This window comes from Aplysia californica, unplaced genomic scaffold (genome assembly GCF_000002075.1).
Source record: "Aplysia californica isolate F4 #8 unplaced genomic scaffold, AplCal3.0 scaffold00731, whole genome shotgun sequence".
Classification (NCBI taxonomy): Eukaryota; Metazoa; Mollusca; class Gastropoda; order Aplysiida; family Aplysiidae; genus Aplysia; species Aplysia californica.
In genome coordinates, this window is record NW_004798001.1 from 101,078 (window position 1) to 123,560 (window position 22,483).

A 22,483-nucleotide genomic window follows, 5' to 3' on the forward strand; every position below is an offset into this window, starting at 1 on the left:
ACAAAATACATTTTGAAAGAGATAAGCCAAAATATCAGAAATCTCTTTAAAAACTGGATAGAGTTTGTTCTCTGTTTTGTAAAGGTCTGGGGCGTAATATTGCAGGATAACAAAGTACTTTGAATACAGAGCTAGTGCATTGTTAGACCACTGGGAGCTTCATCGATATATATGGCGTTGAAACTTACATGTCACTTTTAAAAAATGCTGAGACCACTAAAAATTGACTTTATAAAAGAACGTTACTGAAATTGACTTAAAAAAAACAAACTTGTTTGTTGGCGGGTGCTCTGGTGTGGTTTGCTTCTTCTTTCCTATCAAACATCTATTGTCTTTATCTCCCCTCCTGCTTTTTTGTGTTTATTACTCTCTTGTAACACCTCTAATCTTCGGCATTCATATGTGTTGCAAGTGCTGTAAAACACTTACTAAAATTAAGAATTACTTCTTTTTTTCTTCTTCAGTTTGTGCAGAAGTGGATATGGAGATGAATGATTCAAACTGGCTTGAAAATTGGCAGTTGGTCTAAAGTTTTTCTTGCTGTTTCTTGTTTTTTCAGGAGGTGGTAGGGGCCAGTCTCTATTGGGTCCCGTACCTGGATCTGGTCCACCCCAGCCTCTAATGGGGCCCCCTGTAAGTGGAGGAGGCATGGGTGGCATAGGTGGCAAAGGTGCTTCATTGTTGGGGGACGCCCCCATGGCTGGGCCAAAGTCCCTGCTGGGCATGGGTAGAGGTAGGGGGAACATGCCCGGTGGTGGTCCCATTGGCAATAACCCTTCTATGGGGATGAGTATGGGCGGTGGTAGCAACAGTAACAATTCGGGCGAGAGCCTCTTGAAGCAGATCAGCCAGGGACTTGTACATCAGGTACGTGATGCGGACGTTCGCGATAGTAATGAACGTGTTGATCAGAATACTGTTTCTCTTGTATCTGACAAGGATGGGAGGTGGGGATTTGAATTGTTGGTGTCAACAAATGCTAGTTGCTCTGGCTGAGCGAGGATTGGTCAGTGTGCCTTATGGACATGTGGTTGGGTTGGGTTGCTGTGATTTTTTTCATGGCCCCGAGTTTATGAGTGTTTATGCATTTGCATAAAAGTAATGTTTATAAGGCTCTGACTCCTAGCTCACATGGAGTCCTGCCTCCATAACTGTCATTGTATTGAGGGAGGCATATAACTACTTCATTGTCCCGTTTACATGTTTGGCAATAGTAATTTTTAGTTGTGGGGGGGGGGGGGGGGGGGAGAAAGTAAGTGTGGAGGTTGTACTGACGATGTGGCCCTGTGTGTTTCTTTACTGATTAGAAATAACATGCATTAGAATTTAGATACATGCTTGAAATTTGTTTGTCTTTTTTATTATATCATATTTGATTACTTTTGCTATCCAGTGGAGTCAGCTTAAACTGAAATCAGTGTGACGGGCTGATTTTTTTTCCCAGTTTGGCCTCATTTTCAGCTAAGAGAGGTTTAGATAGAAGGGAAAAAATCAGATAGGAGTCCACTGAAAAAACGGGCATAGTCACAAACTGGAAATTGTGAGGGTGTCAAAGCTTCTGGACTCATATTTGTTTGATTGGTGGTTTGTTTTATATGTTTGTTGGATGGGAAATCTAACAGCAATAATCAACCAACAGCTGAACAGAAATACAGTAATGAGTCAGCAAGTGTTCAAAATTGCTATCCTCACGATTTTGAGTTCGTGAAAATGCCAATTTTTTCAGTGGGTTCCTCATCTATTTTCTTTACTTTCAGTTTACTGCCATTTTTAGATCAATTGTGTTGAGTTAAGCAGACTCCACTGTATATATATTTGTTCATTTTTCTCTCAAGTTGATATTGTTGGAAAATATATCTTTCTTTTAAACAAAGCTAACCTTTGAAGAGGTTACATTCTTTCTTGAAGAGAATTTCATATTCATGGTGGATGTAAGTGGGGGGAAAAGTTATTTTTTTGCTAACTATTTACATATGTATTGTAATTTAAACACTTTTTGGTGCTGATTAATGTTGCTATTTGATGCTCTTTTGCCCACTGTTGAGTTAATTTCCTCCTGAATTATAATGCTTAATAATGTAACATGGGTTGATTTAGCTTTGTTTGCATTTAAAAGCTACAGGGTGGAAAAAACTCATGATGTCACATTTTGCTACTAACTGAAAATTTAAATTTAGAAATGTGAAAAGACTGCCTGTTTCTTTCAAATGTAGAATTCATAGTTGTTGTGCTGTGCAGCCGAAATATTCATTTTTGGTTATTTTCAACAAGTATCTTTTTTGTGTCATCTTGTGGCACAGAGGGGATTAGAAGAAAATGACTGTGGTTTGGACATCACCAGTTTCTCCCCTGTAGTCTTTTATTTGATATTTATGATAGCGTTGTGCATCTTATTTAATGTGTGAAAATCTATTGAAGAAATTTCTTTGGTGCAGATTGGCCAAAACCTCCTGTACCAGATGTCGATGGGAGGTGGGGGACCTGGTGGTCCCGGCGGCGGTGGCCCAGGAGGCAGAGGACTGCTGGGTGATGTGCCCAAGGACGACCCCGGCATGGGCAAGCCAATGGGCAACCACATGCGAAACCAGATGGGCAACCAGCGAATGAAGAGCGGAGGGGGTGGATTTGGGGGTGGCCCCGGCGGCAGTGGATTTGGAGGCGGACCTGGTGGACCTGGGAGTGGATTTGGATCTGGAGGTGGCGGATTTGGAAGCGGAGGAGGAGGAGGTGGGTTTGGAGGCGGACCTGGCAGTGGATTTGGCGGAGGCGCTGGCAGTGGTTTTGGCGGAGGACCCGGTAGTGGATTTGGTGGAGGTGCTGGAGGAGGTGGATTTGGCGGGGGTTCTGGAGGTAGCGGTTTTGGTGCTGGTTCCGGAGGTGGTTTTGGCGGAAGTGGTGGCGGAGGAGGAGGTGGAGGTGGATCGGGTGGAGGTGGAAAGTCGCTGTTGGGCAAGCCTCCCAGTTTCAAGTCGAACCAGGGTGGAAATACTGGCAACGCCGCATTGGACCAAGGATCCTGGAAGAGTATGGAATCTGGGTAAGTTTAAACATTAACTCCCCCATTTATTTTTCTTTTGTTTTTTTCTGTAAGTCATTTGATTTTCTTTACCTTGAAATCTGTCTATGATTTTTCTCAATTTGTAAAGTGCAAAAACACAATCGTTTGAAACTTAAATATGCTTACTTACTCTCTAGAGAAAAATCTCAGATACTGTAATTAGCAATGTGTGATGTTTTCTGTATATTCATTAATGTTTATCTCTTCTTTTTTTAAAAACAACTTTACAACTGATTTATTGTCCACCAGGCGTTGGGGTTCTGGAAACAACTATGAGAGCGGCTACGGCAACAAAACCAATATGTCTGGAGGATACAATGACTACTCGTATGGAAATGATAATTACTCGGTATGTATTTGCTTTTGTTGTTGTGGTTTGAGATGCTTTTTTGTTAACATTCTCGAGAGTGGTGGATTACTTTTGAGTTTTGTGCAGCGGAGGGGGGTTGTATTGTACCAGGGTGAGTGTTTCCCATTAACCCTGGAAGCGCGCAGACCCTATATGAAGAGCATGGGCCGGGCTACCCGGGAAGCGTGCAGGCCCTATATATAGGGCTGACCTACTTGGACCGGGAAGCGCGCAGGCCTAATATAAAGGGCATAGATGCTGACCGTGTGAATGTTTACATGCAGAGAGGCGAAAAGGGCCTGTAAAATGTATGTAACATATTGAGGGGGGGGGGCAGAGTGTTGTCATATACGCTTTGTGTATTGTGTAGCTTTTTATGTTTTAAATTTTTCGAGGTGTTCCTGTTGGGACATGTATTATTATAAGTTCATATCTTTTCATCCGAATTGGAGTAAAGCAGTCTGCTGCCTGTCCACTATGTGACTACCCCTCAGAGATAGTGGAACATCATCTGTTCTTCTGTAGAAAACTAACCGGTCTGAGGGGATGTTTTCTTCCCAAGCTACCCCTCACCTCTAACTGCCTCTACTCCTCAAGACAACAGTAAGAACAGACATGCAGCTTTTGCTTTTACAGAATGGCATCATGCTACTGGATCGCTTATAACAACATATCTTTCCACAGCAGGACATGAGTAGCGGAGGCTATGGTGGTTATGGTGATGGCAACTCGGACTACTCCTATTATCAACAGGTAAAATAACTTTTTATTTCTGTTTCTCTGCACATTGACCTTCGTGTTGTCAGGCAGTTTCAAGCTGTTTGCAAGATTTCCCAGACTCTTTTGTGCTTTTTGTTTATTTCAAATTTCTGTCGGTTGGATTTTCCTTTTTCCCCCCCCAAAGCTTAATGAAATTGTTAGATTCAAACTGCCAATGGAGTGTTATAGGTCTGTTGTATATTGATATAGTACAGATTGTGAAGTGCCTAGAGCTTGCTGTTGAGCGGGGATTTGCACTATACAAATGCTATCTATTATTATTGAATCATACAGACCTGCTATTCTATGAAATCTAAAAATCAGGATTTGAGAGTTAAAAAATCAGGACCTAGCGAAAAAAATCGCGATCAACGGCTAATAAGCCATAAGGTGCACTGGGGGGGGGGGGGGGGGGGGGGGTGTCCCATTTCCCTCTTGTGAGGCCAGCCTGCAAGACAAAACTTTTGCAGGAATAAGGTGCTTCCAAACAAAAGAGATTACAGATTAAAAAAAATTTTTTTCTTATAATCGGAAGTAACAACAAAAAATCGGGATACACATGATCGAAATTGGTAAAATCGGGATGCTTGAGATTTGGGGGAAAAATCGGGATATCCCGATTAAGTCGTGATGAGTGGCAGGTCTGATCATACATTATGTGTTAACGACTGGACCAGACAAAAGATTTGGGCACACTGGGCAGTGCAGACTGAGCGAGGTAAAGTGAGCTAGTCGTGCAATCGTGCATACATTTGTACTAGAGGTAGCATTTTGCTTGTAGTATATGGATGTGATTATGGTATATATCATGGAATGATTTGCTTTGCGTCCTGCCACTGGGAGAGGAGTAATTAATGCAAATGCTCCTATAGATTTTTCTGCCTGCTGCCAGATGTAACTAAAGAGCTACTGCTTTGGATTAAAAAAAATTTTGTGTCTGTAATTCTGAGTACCAGAAGCATTCAGTATTGGATTTTATTTGAACAGTTAAACCTGTGTTAGACAACCTACGTGTAAAAACTGCCACCTCTTCCCAACACTCCCTGCATGTTTAAAAATTTTTTTAAAAATGAAACTGAAAGACATCCACCTTAGCAACTGATTTTTTTTGCTGAAAAATGGGTGACTGTCTAAGACCGTTTCATCTGTATTTGTCTAAAATGACTCTAGTGGCATATGTTTATATCATTTTTGGTCTTGTTTGTGAGGCCTATAAAAAATATTCACTTTGACTAAATTGTAAGTGCAGTTTTAACATTTCTGAGGAGGGGGGGGGGGGGATCTATAAGGTTTTATAAATGTCTTTTTGTTTACACATGGATGTGTTTCTATTTGATTTGCAGTGTTGACTAAATGTATTCATTCCCTTCAGTGTGTGTGTGTAGTTTTGTGTCCCTAAATTTTCCAAGCTAATGCAGAGATATAAGCCAGTGCCAGTTAGTCAGCAAAGAATCAAAATGAGCTGTACACAGCAAAAAATCAAATTGAGCTGGTCAAAATCTCCATCTTGTCATTGGGAATAATATTTTTTAGAAGCAAAAGTGGGTGCTTGGGGTGTATAGAAGGCAAGGCAATTTTGGCTAATTCCCTCAATAAAAAGTTATTTTAGTGAACTAGGCTGGTACTAACACAGCATGGTGCCGAAGAGTCAATATTGTGCAGTTTGTTTCTAGATTGAATAAGAGGATGAGGAGGCGGCAATGTGATTTTAGGAATTTTTATCATTGCTCTTGTTGTTGCTTCTTTTTAAATAGTTATGTTTCCATGCAATAGTTGCCACAAAGAATATAGCTTACTTGTTCTGTTTTTATTTGCTATTTGTGTTGTATTTTTAGAATTTAAAAAATGATTATCATGTCATTATGAAGTGCATGTGGCTTACTCCAAATCTTCTTTCACAGTTTGGATATGGTCAGGATAACTCGTACCAAGGGGACAGTGGGTATAATCAGGTAGACACATTTTTTTACTTATTGTCCAGACTTTATCTCTTTGCCTGATTCTACTGGCATCTACCATTTTCTATGCTTGTTGCCTAAGTGTTCCAAAGGACTGGAAACCGCTCTTTCACCTCTTATTGGATGTTAAAGGTGGCCATTCAGCTTTTTAAATTGGTTTCTAATTATCCAAGATGACCATGCTGAATTGCTATACATTTAAATTAAATTTCACATATGAGGAAGTTTCAGTATAACACATCTCGGTGATCTTTGTGAATGTGTTCAATTTTGAGTATGTGGTTGAGTATAGATTCTAAGAGCCTTGTACCATATGCAGGTGGACTCTTTGTTATCTAGAAAATGCTGCATGTCTGAAAGGGTGGCTATTAAGAATGCATGCGCTCAATTACAGCTTTCTGTTTCAAACTGGTGAATTATTTGTTTCCACTCCTTGACTGATTTGTGTCCTTACCTCTTTGAGCACCAATATCATTTGTTTTTGTTGTATTGAAATGTTCCTTTGAAGTTGTTTGTTAAGAATATGCAATAAGATATGTATATTTCTTCGGTGATCTATGTTTAAGCGTAGTCTTATATTTATTCAGATATTCAGGAGTATGTTAAAAGTATAATGCCTGCTGACTTTTTCTCCCCCATATTCCCTGAAAAATTTGTCCCCAAGCATTAGACTTTATTTTAAATTCATTAGCTGCTCAGCTAAATCTGATTTAATGCTGTGTCTTTCATGGATATATTTCAAAATTGGTAGTGTGGCAGAAATTGCTGTCTGTATTTTTAGATGGAGTTCCTTCATCAGTCCTGAAACATTCCGATTATTGGTTTTTGAACGTTTGAAATGCTTTTGAAAAAAATATTCTACACTAAAAAAGGCTTTGACGATGCTCCTTTCTAACTCAAAATACAACCTATCCCTTGCATGAGCAGTTAAGTGACTGGAATGGCTTTCAGTTTGGGGGGGGGGGGGGGGGGGGGCACATGGAAAGAGTTACATGGACAAGTAAATGACTGACCAATGGAAAGTAGGCCATCATTTACTACTTCAATATTTTCCTAATAAATAGAAAATAAAGTACAAAGCAATGAATAGGAAGAAACTTAAAAAAAATGTTAATGACTAGATAATACTATAAAGGATTGAAGGGGGTAATCACATTTTGTTCGGTAATTGAAATAGAAGGATTAAAAATTACACTTCCTACTCTTATAAATGGGGATGTTAATCAAGTGAAGTGCTGGGGTTTATAATTCTAAGGAGCTTCAGAATTGCTTGTATTGTAGGCCTACAATCTTCATGTTGACAGTGGACGAGGTTTCTGTGTTCCCTTTTTTCTTTTTTCTGATAAGGCTTAATTAGTGTTTGTGTTTCTGGGGCTCATGTTTACCAATGCATGCATGTTTGTTAGTGCATTTGTTGTCACATGTTACATGGAGTAAATTTCTTGGAGCATGCAAAAATTTAGTCGTCATGTAGACCTGGTAAATGTCTTACAATTGGTTGATTATATGTTGGTCTAGATGTCCTGTGATCTTTGCTCTGTTACTCTGGGGGAAAAAAACATACAACCAAAAAACAAATATTCTGTGCAATTGCCAATGAGCAGTTAACTGAAATTTGTATATACAGAGGTGAAAACTGGCTTGGTTTTTACCGTTCTCTGTTCCTCCCGGAAACAATAAAAAATTTTTAATTAACACTTTGGGGTCGCCGGTGAAAATTATCCATTCCGGTCACCGCCAGGCCCGAGAAGTCCCTCGTGGCTGGGTGACCAGATGGGGTATTTTGTACTGCTGGCCTGTGTGACTGCTAAGCGTTAACAGTTATTGTGTATGCTAGTAACTTTAGCTTTTTTTGGACAGTTGTGAGTTATTTGCAAATATAGGATAGCCTATAGTTTCTCTGTGGCCAAGAACAGCATCAGTCAGCAGGAGAGAGAGTCCTTCTGAACTTGAAAGGACGGAACAAAAGTAACTTTAGACTATCCAGAAGAAATATGTGAGGCAGCTTGGTGAAATCAGGCAGACGCTCGTCAAAATACAGAAATTGGAGAAACAGGCGTTTCTGAAAGTTAGGAAATTTTTATCGAATTTTTAATTTTGGGCTAAACCTCGTTTATGTCCATATAAAAACACATTTTCATTTGAATTTTACTGAAAAACATTGATTAAAGGCACAAATATTGTCATTTTTTCTTTTTTCGAGGACTAGCTATTGGAAGTACCAAACTTTGGTGGCCATTTTCTCGCTAATTTAACCACTGAAACCGGGCGACGTCACTTACTTCAATCTCAAATATCTTGAGTTCTATTCGAGATAGATGGATATTTGTTTCATTGAAAGCAAGGCGAATAAATCAGCTTTCCGATGATACCAATAACTACATGGACATACACAAAAATTGATGAGCGCCTGATTCCACCGCTTCGTAACACATATACAAATAAATTGGAATAATGTTCAAAGGAAGGAAAGCTATCATGTGAAGATATTAGCCGTACAGTAATGTTTGGTCAGATAGGACTATTACTTTCTTTCAGTTCGGGTTGGTGGATGCTCTGGTGTGGCTTGCTCCTTCTCACCTATCAAACATCTATCGTCCTGATCTCCCCTCCTACTGTTTTGTATTTGTTACTCTCTTGTAAGACCTCTAATCTTCGGCACATCATATATTATAACCTTATTGTGTTTGCAAGTGCCTTAAAACTCTTACTAAAGCTAAAACCGTCTCTCCTGACATATATCGTCCTTTTCTCCCCTCCTGCTTTTTGTATTTGTTGTGCTCCTGTAACACCACCTCTTATCTTCCGCACTTATATTATAACCTCATTGTGTTGCAAGTGCCGTAAAACACGTACTAAAACAAACTCCCGTCCTTCTATTTTGTGTTTGTTACTCTCCTGTAACACCACCTCTTATCTTCCGTAGTTATATTATAACCTTATTGTGTTGCAAGTGCCGTAAAACTCTTACTGTACAACAACTTTCAGTTTGGTGGCTCTGGCTTTGGCTCTGGAGGTGGCATGGGCTCTGGAGGTGGCATGAGCGGCAGCGGCTCTGGCAATATGGGCGGTGGTGGCAGCGGCACTGGTGGATATGGAATGGGTGGGGGCCTTGGAGGCAACCAAGCATCAGGTGTGAGCTTCCAGGTATCAAGTTGTAGCCCTCATTGGTTGATGGCCATTACTCATTGTCCTTTTGGGTTGGGATGAAGGTGCTGTAAAGGTGCCAGGGGAAGACTGTGTGTTTTGTCTGTTCATAGCTCATTGATATACATATTTAGTCTTTAGTCTGTTCATAGCTCATTGATATATATTTATTTAAAGTCTTTAGTCTGTTCATAGCTCTTGATCTAAAGTCTTTTGTCTGTTCATAGCTCATTGGTATACATATCTATTTGTGATAAAAATGTTTTTTATAATTTTATTTTTTGTGTGTTTTGATTGGAAAAGCCTTATACAGTTTTTAATCTTTATTGTCCTTATCCTCTTTTAAAGAAATTTTGTTGACATTGCTAATATGTATATCAGGAAGAGTTTCTCAGTAAATCCATTACACTTTTTGTTATGACTTTCTATAGTTTTATAGAATCCCCTTTCTCATGGGTTGATTCATTTGCCATTTTGTTCATGAAATCATGCATACATTGAAATTGAGTCTGTAGTTAGTTAACTTTAAAAAAATCTTGTTATGGAATTAATTTTATCAAAGATTTATCGTAGGTGGTTGGCGGGTGTTCTGATGTAGTTTGCTCCTTCTTTCCCTTCAAACATCTATCGTCCTTATTTCCGCTTACTTAAACAAACAAAGATTTATCACAATTTTTTTTTTTTGGTCTTTTTCCTTCCGTTTTCAGGATGGACAAGCTTTCGGCAAAGGAGGCAACAGTGGCCTTGGCCAAGATAATAGCAACTATGGTGGGGATGGGTACGGGGGAGGAATGGGAAACAATAATTATGGCTACGGCGGAAGAGATGATTACAACACTGGGACTTACGATTCCTACGGGTCTGTTGGTTTGGGTGGGAACTACTCTAGCGGAATGGGAGATGGCATGGGAGGAATGGGCGGTGCCAGTGGCGGCGGGGGTAGCATGAGTGGGATGGGAGGGAGCGGAATGAGTGGGATGGGCAGCGGCTCGATGAGTGGGATGGGCAGCATGAGCGGTATGGGCAGCGGCTCCATGAGTGGGATGGGAGGAATGGGCAACACCAACTCGATGAGTGGGATGGGCAGTTCGTCCATGAGCGGAATGGGAAGCACCTCTATGAGTGGGATGGGAGGAGGCTCTATGAGTGGGATGGGAGGCGGCTCTATGAGTGGAATGGGCTCTGGTATGAGCGGGATGGGCGGAGGCTCTATGAGCGGGATGGGTGGAACTTCCATGGGGGGAATGGGCGGGATGAGCAGCAGCATGAATAACGGCATGGGTGGCATGAGCGACATGTCGTCCAGTGCCTACTCCACTGGTATGAGCGCGTCGGGCAGCAAGGGCTACGGTAGCTCCGGTACCGGCATGATGGGAGGCAGCAGCAGCTATGGGAGCAGTGGTGGCATGGGCACGGGAGGCTCCATGGGCAACAAGATGGGCGGAGGGCTGGGTGGCAGAGACCAAAGTATGATGGGAAGTTCCTACTACCAGGGCGGTGCAGGGAACAGCGTGTCAAACTCTGGACTGTTGCCATCACCTTCAAAATATGTGAGTTTCTAGTTATTCAACATTTTTTTTTTCATATCTGGGGGGGGGGGGGGGGGTGTATTGAGATCGAACTGATGCTCTTTCTGATTTGATCTTTTACTGGTCTGGTGTTACTTGAAGCATATATATGTGAGGCATCATGGTGAAATCAGGTGCTCGTCAAAATTAAATCGAAATCTGCTTTTTTCTGCCATTGTCGAATTTTTAATATTTTTTTTTAGCTCAATACCTTTTATGTCTATTTAAAAACAGATATGTGTGGATTTTACTGAAAAGCGTTGACTGAAAGCAGGAACAATGTTAATTTTCACATTCCAACGACTCTCAAGCTTTGCAAATAGCCAAACTTTCGCTGTCATTTTCCCGCTTATTTTATCTCTGAAACCAGGCGTTCCCCGTTCCTTCAATTGCATATATCTCGACTTCTATTCAAGATATATTGACATTTTTTTCATCGGAAGACAGGCAAATGATCAAGCTTTAAGATATAACAAAAACTCCATAGGCCCAAAAATTGACAAGCGCCTGATTCCACCACGTCCTGACAGATGTATATGGATATTGTGCCATGTGTTCCTTATTATGTGGAAGAATTTTAGTTAATGTTCATACGGACGTTTTTCTCTATCTCACGAGAAGTACAGCAAAAAAATAGATTTCTGTTTATGCTGGTTTGTTAGTGACTTTGTGATTACACTGGTCTCCTTCCAGAGATTTGTTATTCAGAAAATTTTTAGAAAGTGGGCTCTTACTTTGGGCTGGTTACTGGACTGATTGGCGGGTGCTCTGGTGTGGTTTGCTCCTTCTTTCCTGTAAAAAATGTATCGTCTCTATCTCCCCTCCTTTTTTGTTTTTGTTACTCTTTTGCAATACCTCTAATCTTCGGCACTTATATGACCTTACTGTGTTGCAAGTGCCGTAAAACACTTACTAAAACTAAAGTGGGCTGATGTCAAGGGGTACTATTACTCAGCTCCTCCTGGTTGATTTCATGGTAGGCACTCTTGTGTATACATATTCAGTTGAGTTTAGTGCAATCCTGGTGTGTGGGTGGTTGGCGGGTGCTCTGGTTCTTTCCTATCAAACATCTATTGTCCTTACCTCTCCTCTTTTTCTTTTTGTGTTACTTTCTAGTAAAATCTCTAATCTTTTGGGGAGGGGGGGGGGGCTCTTGTGGCCTAGAGGTTAAGGTGTTCGCTGCTTGTTCAAAGGTCCCGGGTTGCCTAAAATTGTCTCCTTTCACCTGCTTTCCTTCTCTCTTGCAATAATCTGTCGTTTGCTTTTGTCTCCACTTTCTGCACCCTCCCCCTCATCTCAAGGGGTACTATTACTCAGCTCCTCCTCTGGGCTCCTAACTCTTTCTACAGTCTTTCTACTGCTACTCCTTGGCTCCTTCTTACAGCTGTCTTTCAGCCACACCCCTGATCTTCTGGTAGAAAAGATCTACATCTAGCCTTCTCGGACAAAGGAGAAAAATCTCGGAGGGCCAGTGTGCAAGTTGCGCACATTAAAGATCCGTTGGTGGTCTAAAATCGATAAGAGTAGGCTTCGACTGCCACCAGGGCAAAATTCAAAATGTCCTACCAACTGAATATGTTGAATGTGTCCCGCGCGCTCATATAACCTTATGCAGTTGCGAGCACCGTAAAACACTTTACCAAAAAAATGAAATCTTTTAGCATTTTTTTTTTACCTATTTGTGTTGAGAGTGCTGCAAAGCTTTTTTTCTTTACAATGGATTCTTGGGCATGTCAATTATAGGTAAGCATTTTGTCATACGCTCAAAGTGGATTCTAGGGTGGACTTGATTTTTTACAGTTTTCTTGATGGAGACCATTGTAAGTAAAGATTTTATCTTGGTGGAGTCAGAAATACAAGGAAAGCTTTCTTAGAATTTCGTGTGAGATATTTTAATGATTTCCCCAGATGACCCCACCACAAAAACGCAGCCACAACCAACTCTTGCCCAAGCCAGAGCCTAGCCCTGATGGTGCTGATTATATTGGTCAACACTCTCAAGGCATCGGAGGACACTACCAGGACAGCTTCAAGCGCCCACGTCTCTACTAAGATTCTCAAACCTGTCCCATTGTTTGTGTTTAAGACCCATGTTCAGGTGCAGCCGTTTTGCTCTGAATGTTTTTATTGGATGTCCCGTTCTGTTTTCATGGTAGCAAATTAGTGAAAAGGGAGGAGAGTTTGTTTGTAAGAGTATTACAGTAACAATGGGGTTGGGTTTAAGGGGTGGGGGGAGGGAACTGTGTGGTTTTAACAATTCCAATCTTGTTGTCAACTGTTTTACAGTATTTTTTAACACTGAATGTTATGCATGATGCCCTTATTCCAAGTGTTTTTTCCTATTTGAGGAGATGATTATATCCGAGTCATTGCAAGAAGAGTACTCTGTTGCACACATCGTCAGAAAGCCAACTCGCAATGATGGGCGAGTTAGTTGTGAATGTGAGTTGGATAAAGTGAAAAGAGAAGGTTTTCCCGACTTACTTCTGCTCTAACAATGATGTTGACCACTTTTGACTTCTTTTTTTTAGTAGTTTGAGTGCGGTTTGTTTTTTTGGTAGCTTGAGTGCTTTGGTTCATGTTACAAGAGTGCTTAGCTTGTTCCCTTCTAATAAATTTTGTTCAGAAATTTTTGAAGAGATGTTCATTTGTGCTTGTAGTATCACACCACTCATTTTAATTAATCTTATTTCGTTACCTTCTGTTTTATTGTAATGTCAATGGCAAACTTTACTTTGGATGGGTAGTTGCATCAATGACCTTTGGGGCGGTTTTTATGGAAAGATAGCTTACTTCTTTCTTGAATTATTTTAGCATTTCTTGTCGCTTTCATCAAGAGATATAGTAGCTGGTATAAGGAATGTCATTCTTTCTTCCTGAAGAAAACTGTCTGCTTTTGTGTGAATGCTATTTATTTCTGTCTCCTCCTCTTTTACTAGATTTGTTGTCATTTTCATATACTTTTCATAGTTTTCCATCCCCCAACAGACGTGCAAAACTTTTCTCAGGTGTCGCGGAAAGTTTTCCTCTTTCTCCTTTTTATTCTCTTACTCTCTGTCTCTCTCTTTATGTCCATCTGCAGTGGACTCCTGGTTGCATCCTGTTTTCACGAAGAATTTGTGGTTCATCATTCTGTTCAAAATTAAAAACGTAAACATGCATTTAATTTCTCAGAATAAGATTTTTGAAAGAAATGAAAACATTGTGTCAAAAAAGAAATTGTTGCTATGCGACATTAAATCACTGGCATTTTTATTGTACGTTGCTGTTTCGTAGTTTTTCTGTTTGAAGGTACTGAAATAGAAATTGAGAACACGCTTGAAATACATAACTGCAACAGTTATGCCATGGATCACATTTTTATTCCCAAGTTTGAGTTGCATCTGTGAAATTTCCCTCCTTTTTTGTCATTTGGTTTTTATTTGTTGATCATCACTTCAATAAGCAACTGATTACTATCTTTTGATTTCCCCGCTTTTATTTTAATTGTGAATGGTGAATTAATTTAGGGACAATACATAAAGTTTTTCATTTATGTCAGTTCAAAATGAGATGTACTGGAAAATGATCTTCTTCAAGCCGTGGTCATATCAGGGTCTGAAGTTGCTTTTGTGTTAATAAAAGAAATTGTAAGTATAGAATTTGTTTTTGTCTTTACTTTATTCTTCTCTCTATACAGAAATAGAGCTACATAGTTTAAGTAATAAGATGTACCCATCTTGATTTTGAATGACGGAGTAGGAAGCCCGCCTTTTAAATGACCTATAGTCCTACTTCTTCACTATCCTTCTGTTGTTTCTGTCCGTCTTAGAGCTCCAACACAGTGCGTCCAGCATCAGACCAGCAACAGCACAGCGTCTCAAGCATTTTGCTGGGTCTTTGCTGTGCTGGTGTCGTGCTGTATGACATAGTGTAGTGTACCGGTCACTGTTCCAGCGTGTTGTGTGTAGTACGGAATTCGAATTGAAACATGGCAGCTGAAATATTAACAATTTTATATCGTTTGAAAAAAAGACGTCATACTAGAAGAAGGTTTTGGGTTCATAGCATCCATCAACGAAGAGAAACTTCGGCGAATTCCATCATCTTGTAGATGAAGTTTTAAGTGATGAGGAGAAATGCCTATCATACATTCGGATGAAACCAAGTACTTTTTACATGCTTCTGGAATTGATTGGACCCCATATTGCAAATAGAGAGACAAATTTTCGAAAACCGATCCCTGCTAAAGAACGGCTTGTGATAACTTTGTTTTTTGTTAGTGTTTTACGGCGCTCGCAACTGCATAAGGTCATATGAGCGCGCAGGAAATTTAGAATTTTGCCCGGGTGGCGGCCGAAGCCTACTCTTATCGATTTTAGACCACCAAGGGATCTTTAACTTGCACACGGGCCCTCCGAGATTTTTCGCCCTTGTCCGAGAAGGCTAGGTGTAGATCTTTTCTACCAGAAGATCAGGGGTGTGGCTGAAAGACAGCAGTAAGAAGAAGCCAATGAGTAGCAGTAGAAAGGCTGCAGAAAGAATGAGGAGCCCAGAGGAGGGGGCAAAGGAGGTGAAGGGGTGGGGGGGGGGGGGCAGAAAGAGGAGACGACAGAACATTGCTAGAGAGTAGGAAAGGAGGTGAAAGGAGACAAATTTAGAGAAGAAAATATTTTGGTCGCTACTCTGATTCGAACCCGGGACCTTTGAATGAGAGGCGAGCACCTTAACCTCTAGGCCACGAGAGCCCCCTTGTGATAACTTTGAGGTAAGAACAATTCAAATATAAATAATTAATATATAGCGCTTTTCCCGGCCCATATATTAGCTCAGAGCGTTTTACAATACTACTCCTGACGGACAACGCACATATGACATTTAGGACACCACATGCAGCCAGTTAGGCGCTTTTACAATCATTTTTTTGACAAGGACAACACGCATTACCACGATTCGGTTTCGTCGTCATCGAGGCTCAAACCCACGACCCCCCGGTCCACGGACCGACGCTCTGACCACTCGGCCACCAACGCTCATAAGTTTATAACTTATGCTATTTATCATTACTAATTGCTAAATTATTTGAAAGCCTTCTTAAAGTCATGAATGGTAGAATTTCATTGAGCATGATTGGCTTCATTTACCAAACTAAGGACATTTGTTTTTGTGTATTTCGTTATAACGAAGAAAATGACACAATGTAGACATATTAGGGGCCGTTCACAAAACATGTGGATAAATTTTGACCATTTTGCCCCCCCCCCCCCCCCCCTTTGCAGGTGTGGACAAATGACACCCCCTCCCCTTCCACACACACACACACCCCACTAGCTGTCCATATGGTTTGTGAACGCCCCCTTACATGAATTTGATTGATTCCACAAAGCTTTTAATTTTTATCTTTTTCTTTTTATCTATTTCATTTTTTAATCAACACATACACACACTTGTTCACTGAAACTAAGACAATGTGCAATGGGAAAAACTTGATGTAATTTATTTGTATTGGTGGTACTGGTGATACTGGTATGGGTCGCCTGGTGAGGAGGAAATTGGATCAACTTGTGAGCCTGCAGTTGCTGGGACATACTGGTTGTATTGGTACGTGTTGTTATCGGCAAAAGCTGAAGAAGATGCGGGTGATGCGGTTGGAGTAAGAGATAATGCATCGTTGCTTTCATACTGTGGTGATGGCTGTCTCGAACGCCGCAGATATCTTAGAGCTGTATTGTTGAGCTCTCCACGGAACTCAAATTTAGATATTGGGTCCAACCCTTTCATCACCGGTAACAAACTCAACAGGAACTGTTCGTCATCGTCCTGGGGTGGTTTTTGTGTCTGTTGTTGTTGCAACCCTTTAAGAGATTCTAGAATTGCAATGTCGAAAGCGGATGGAGAGGTAGATCTAGATCCTCGGTCTTGGGGATACGGGGGTTACGGTCTTTTCCTGGCATGCCGTTTGGGAGTAGCAGATGAGTTTGTAATATCTGGAGTATGGCTTGGACCAGGTTGTGGATTTGTGAATGGACTTCCACCCAGTGAAAACACATCAGTGTTGACTATTGTCTCCACGTTATCCTCCCGAAGCTGGGATGCTTGTTGGAGTTCCTGCTCATCTTCCGGCCCTTCAATCAAATTGGTTGTTGAGGTATTTCCATCCTCAATAAAAGGAATTAAAAACAGCATGGCTTTGTACAGGTACCACGGTTTCTGGTATTTACCCCCTGATCCAGATTTATAAGTTGTTTCTTTCTTATGTTGCCTCCGGAAAGAATCCCTCAGCATTGCCCATTTCTCTTTCTTGCAGTTGCACCTGTTGGGATGGTAATACATGTATATATTATAATATACCAGTAGACAGCAATAACTGTGCTTCACAACTTTGTTCTAATACAAGAACCCTTTCGTGTATCGCCGTGTGATTCAATGGGTGAGCAGATTCAAACCCCAAATACTCTTTCAGGCTTTCAAGGATCCAACATCAATGGAAACGTTCGATTTACAAAAAATGCCTCGAAAGTGTGAGAAACATTGATGAACTATGTCACATCCCCTACTGGAACTCTTCCATGGCAAAATGATCAATGTGTTACCAGATAAATCTCATGGTGAAATATAACCTTCTTTTGATTATTATTATTATTATTATTATTATTATTATTATTATTATTATTATTAAGAATAATAAGTCCGATGATTATTATTATTATTGTTTTGAGTCAAACAACAATGTTGAACATCGTTAGCTCAAGTGGTAGAACGTTCGCTTGCGATGTGGGAAGTGTAGGTTCGAATTCCAGCTGGGTCAATCCAAAGCACTCTGGGCTGGTACTTTTTCCCTTGTCGCAAGACAATTTATACAGGGCTACTGATGAGGTCTCAATGGCCGAAACTGGATCCAGTATAGTCCAATATTATTATTATTTTTATTATTATTATTATTATTATTATTATTATTATTATTATTATTATTATTATTATTACTATTATCATCACTATTATTATTATTATTAGAGAGAGAGAGAGGGGAGAGAGAGAGAGGGAGGGGAGAGAGGGACATAGAGAGAGAGAGAGAGAGAGAGAGAGAGAGAGAGAGAGAGAGAGAGAGAGAGAGAGAGAGGGGGGGGGTTTTAACCTCGATAATTGAATTAGATAAGATTTTAATAAATATTATTACTCACCATCAATTCCAACTTCCTCTCCGACTTCAATCCATTGTTGGTTTATTACAACTCTATTTGAATAATTCTCATTACTTTTGTCAAATAGGACTTCTCTTTTTCTCACTGCTTCAATCAATGCTTCTGCCTCCATCTTGCTTGTCTGGTCCGTGCTGGTTGAATTTTAGTGTCGCACTAAAATGAAATTACCAGCAAAACGACGGGCGAACGCTGGATTCATGCAGGGTTCACGCTGGTCGGACAAAACGGCGCCACTCCGTTAGGCGTAGTGCTATCTATATTACCTAAGATTTTGACCCGTCGTTTTGCTGTTGCTGTGCTGTTGCTGGTCTGATGCTGGACGCACTGTGTTGGAGCTCTTACTTACAGCACTAAATGACCATTATTTTGTTGATGTGCTAATATTTCCAATGAACGAACAAGCTGCCTTGCACTTGTTTTGTTTGCTTTTTATTTATGTAGTTGAAGTAATTCATTTCAGGGTCCATGTGGAGAAAAAAATCACATTGTCACAGAACTCGATGGATGAGACGGTGGCATATTTTTGCGCACAGCCGCCCTGTTTATTGAACTGTCTTCACAATTGATGTCACACAGCAATAGTAAAATGTGGACTGTCTGTGAAAGATCGGACTAGTCGAAAGGGGGAGGGTTCCTCCATTTTATTTCTTTATTAATAAAAAGTAGAAAAAATACTACTTATTCATTGAACACTCACTCCGTACAGGCAACCCCGAACCCTGTTAAAGAGCCCACAGCCTACTGAAATGGTACGTCTGGCCACAATTATGCAAGTAAAAAAGTGTATGGGTTTAGTTTAATGCCCCTATCAACACTTTAGTTAATTAAGAGATGGGATCTTCGAGCCTGATGGGTTGAGAGCTAAGAAAACTTCACAAAACAACCAAGAATGCCCAGTTCGGGATTCAAACCAGGGCCATCGGCACAGTGATCCAGCATAATACACGTACCAACTGAGCTAATGACAATTTCGTCGAAAGCATTTCCTCAAAGCCGTATATTCCTCATCCTTACTATCGGATCGTCAATTTCCTCTACTTCTTTTGTATGTTTGTCACTTGCTTGTGACTCGTTATTTCCGAGGTCGAGGTGCCTGAAGCTTGAGAGGTGAGCAGAGTACGCCTGATTCTCTGTAAGGACTTCTCTGTTGACATCCACCCCTGGGCGCTCATATGACTTTATGCAGTTGCGAGCGCTGTAAAACCTCTACTAAAACTAACCAAAACCCCTATATGTTTTTGCGCTTGTTTTAACCCTAATCAATAAATTGTTCGAGGTCCATATTATTAATATTTTATTGAGGAAAAAATAATGAGACTCTGAAGATGAAGAATATGAGGGACGAATGATGGTTAAATTTTTCAAATCTTTGACTTCAACATTCAAAGGCAATACAAGCGTATCTCCAGTTCTCTAGCTGATACAATCACAACAAAAAGTAACCACCTGTAGTAAAGGTGTTTTTTTGCCCTCTATAACCATGTATTCAAAGTACCCCCAACACAAATTATAATTGGGCGCTTTTATTAAGGACGAGCGGGCTAACCCAGATTTCGGGGGTTTCCAGAAATCTTGACCCAAACCAAAAGTGGGCATTGCCCTACCTAGGACAAGTTTGGTTTCATTGGTGTGTATTTGTTTGGTTATAGTTAGTGGAATACTCTCTATTGTCTTGTTAGAAACTGAACAAGGGGTAAAACTTAATCTTCGATTTTCTCAAAACAGCTTTTTTGGGATAGCCCCCTTGTGTTTAAAAAAAGCGACCAATTATGGAATCAAAATAACACAGTAAAGTAGGCCTACCACCAAAATTCCGACTGAATCTGCCCTTCACAATTTATTATTCTATGGGTGAGAAGATGGCGTCAAATTTTGCGCGCAGCCACCGTCCGCTGAACTGCCCGCTATAGACCTTCGCAGGAGGCATTCACTTAGTGACGTGATCAGAATTTGCCGAGAATCGTATTACAATTCACTGTGGAGCTTTCAAAAATTGCTATAGAAAAGAAAAGTCGATCTGTAGCCTGTTACTGTTATTGAAGTGGATCACTGGAAAGCCCCACACTACATTTCATCATTTGTTACTTCTTCACTTTCCGTTATTGTGTCGATGTAGATCTACTTCTCTTTTTTTTGTTTGTTTTTGTAAAGTGTTTTACGGCGCTCGCAACTGCATAAGGTCATATGAGCGCGCGGGACACACCTAGTATTTTCAGTTGGTAGGAAATTTTGAATTTTGCCCGGGTGGCGGCCGAAGCCTACTCTTATCGATTTTAGACCACCAAGGGATCTTTAACGTGCGCAACTTGCACACGGGCCCTCCGAGATTTTTCGCCCTTGTCAGAGAAGGCTAGGTGTAGATCTTTCCTACCAGAAGATCAGGGGTGTGGCAGAAAGACAGCAGTAAGTAGGAGCCAAGGAGTAACAGTAGAAAGGCTGCAGAAAGAGTCAGGAGCCCAGAGGAGGGGGCAAAGGGGGTGGGGGCAGACAGAGGAAATGAAAGCAGACGACAGAACATTGCTAGAGAGCAGGAAAGGAGGTGAAAGGAGACAATTTTAGAGAAGAAAATTTTTTGGTCGCTACCCGGATTCGAACCCGGGACCTTTGAATGAGAGGCCAACACCTTAACCTCTAGACCACGAGAGCCCCCATCTACTTCTCATTACTCAAAGATGGCTTTTTTTTTTGGTAAGTGTTTTATGGCGGTCACAACTGCATAAGGTCATATGAGCGCACTGGACACACCTAAATATTTTCAGTTGGTAGGAAATTTTGAATTTTGCCCAGGTGGTGACCCTAGCCTACTCATAGATTTTAGACCACCAAGGGATCTTTAACAGGCGCAACTTGCACACAGGACCTCCGGGATTTTTTCACCCTTGTCCGAGAAGGCTAGGTGTGGATCTTTCCTATCAGGAGATTAGGGGTGTGGCTGAAAGACCACAGTAAGAAGGAACCAAGGAGAAGCAGTAGAAAGGCTGCAGAAAGAGTCGGGAGCCCAGACGATGGAGCAAAGGAGGTGAGCGAGTGGGGGCAGAAAATGGAGACAAAAGCAGACGATAGACCATTGGTAGAGAGAGCAGGAAAGGAGACAATTTAAAGAGAAAATTTTTTTGGGTCGCTACCCGGATTCGAACCCGAGACCTTTGAATGAGAGGCGAACACCTTAACCTCTAGGCCACGAGAGGCCCCATTCAAAGTTTACTCAAACTAACAAAGGACAATACAATGTATGCACATCGTAACTCAACATGTATATATATGGCTATATGTACTATACATGATATGAGAAATAACTATCATGTACTCTACGTCTTAGTCTTACGTACATGAACTAGTACATGATTTCAGTAGACAAATACATGTACATGTATATTATGAAAAGGTATAAATATATTTTCCATGGTGCGCCTTCCTCAAGTTGACAAATAGATTTAACTTTAACATCACACTTAAGATGTACAGTGAGCAGTCATTGCTCAATGGCAAAGATGCCCATTATTTACGAACATAATTTAATTAGATCTTTCGCTGGGAGTACTGGGAGGGTAACTATTGTAGGTCGTGCATGTTGTCTTCACGTTCACGATTATATGGGTTGTACAGAAAATTGTGGTGTTGAATACATGTTGTAGTAAGAAATTTGAGCGTCACTGAAGAAAGCATGTTTTTTGGTGTCGTTTTTTTTTCTCGATAGAGTTGTTAGACCATACATCAAATTCCTATAATGTAATGCTTCTCGTGAAGGCTCTATGAACGAAGCGCTCTCGGTTCCTATATCTCTTCCCCATGAAATTGCTGCCTTATAATTCATAATAATTTTTGCTGCTATGACTATGAGGTAGAGACCAGTTTATTAATATTATGATGTAGAGATCTAATCACGAGTAACAGAACACACCTGTGAGATCCTAAAGTAGGCTACCGTCACATCATAGACGTAAAATTCATTTCTTTTTGCGACTGAAAAACATCACGACAGTCTTCATAGTCGTCTGAGACGGAGCTTATCGATTCAACCGAACCACATAGATCTAACTCTAACGATTTGGACGCTGATCCAGATTCTTCGTCCTCTTTGTCCAGAATGTTTGTGAAAGTTTCCTTGTAGCTCTCTTCGGAAGAAGAATAGTTGGAAACTTCCTGTTCATGGAGTGTTGGTAAAATGACGAACTCGCCGGACCATGTGTGTGATTTACGGATAGTTGTGTGGACTTTTAAGTAGTCTGGTGACGTCATTGACTTTCCAGAAGGGGAATTTTTCAGGGAGTTCTTCGAACGGACGCCGAAATGAAGAGAGGTGATGAGCTTGTTGATTGTCCTCTGTGTTTTCCTGTTGGATAGAAACAGGACACGAATAGTAGTGGTACAAATCATCATCATCATCATCATCATCATCATCATCATCATCATCATCATCATCATCATCATCATCATCATCATCATCATCATCATCATCCTTG

At 40.7% G+C, this 22,483-nt stretch overlaps 2 protein-coding genes across 6 annotated transcripts in view; one reads left to right on the forward strand and one right to left on the reverse strand.

Annotated features, from left to right (window-relative positions):
• LOC101863543 (uncharacterized PE-PGRS family protein PE_PGRS46) overlaps positions 1-14,480 on the forward strand; it is a 31,124-nt gene extending 16,644 nt beyond the window's left edge. The window contains exons 11-18 of one of the 5 annotated variants that reach the window (XM_013088374.2): positions 560-633; positions 2,436-3,037; positions 3,308-3,407; positions 4,092-4,160; positions 6,068-6,118; positions 9,113-9,271; positions 9,979-10,821; positions 12,748-14,480. In XM_013088374.2, coding sequence (XP_012943828.1) covers positions 560-633; positions 2,436-3,037; positions 3,308-3,407; positions 4,092-4,160; positions 6,068-6,118; positions 9,113-9,271; positions 9,979-10,821; positions 12,748-12,891 — 2,042 coding nt within the window. In that variant the 3' untranslated portion in view covers positions 12,892-14,480. Of the gene's footprint in view, positions 1-559; positions 634-2,435; positions 3,038-3,307; positions 3,408-4,091; positions 4,161-6,067; positions 6,119-9,112; positions 9,272-9,978; positions 10,822-12,747 lie in introns of those variants that run through there. The other 4 variants (XM_035972531.1, XM_035972532.1, XM_035972533.1 and 1 more) reach the window with 4 other exon arrangements.
• A 6,711-nt stretch (positions 14,481-21,191) lies between these two features.
• The window catches only part of LOC101863776, a 5,268-nt gene continuing 3,976 nt past the window's right edge, over positions 21,192-22,483 (reverse strand). The window contains exon 2 of the mRNA XM_005108895.3: positions 21,192-22,353. Within this exon, the coding sequence (XP_005108952.2) occupies positions 21,948-22,353 (406 nt within the window). The 3' untranslated portion in view covers positions 21,192-21,947. The remainder of the gene's footprint in view (positions 22,354-22,483) is intronic.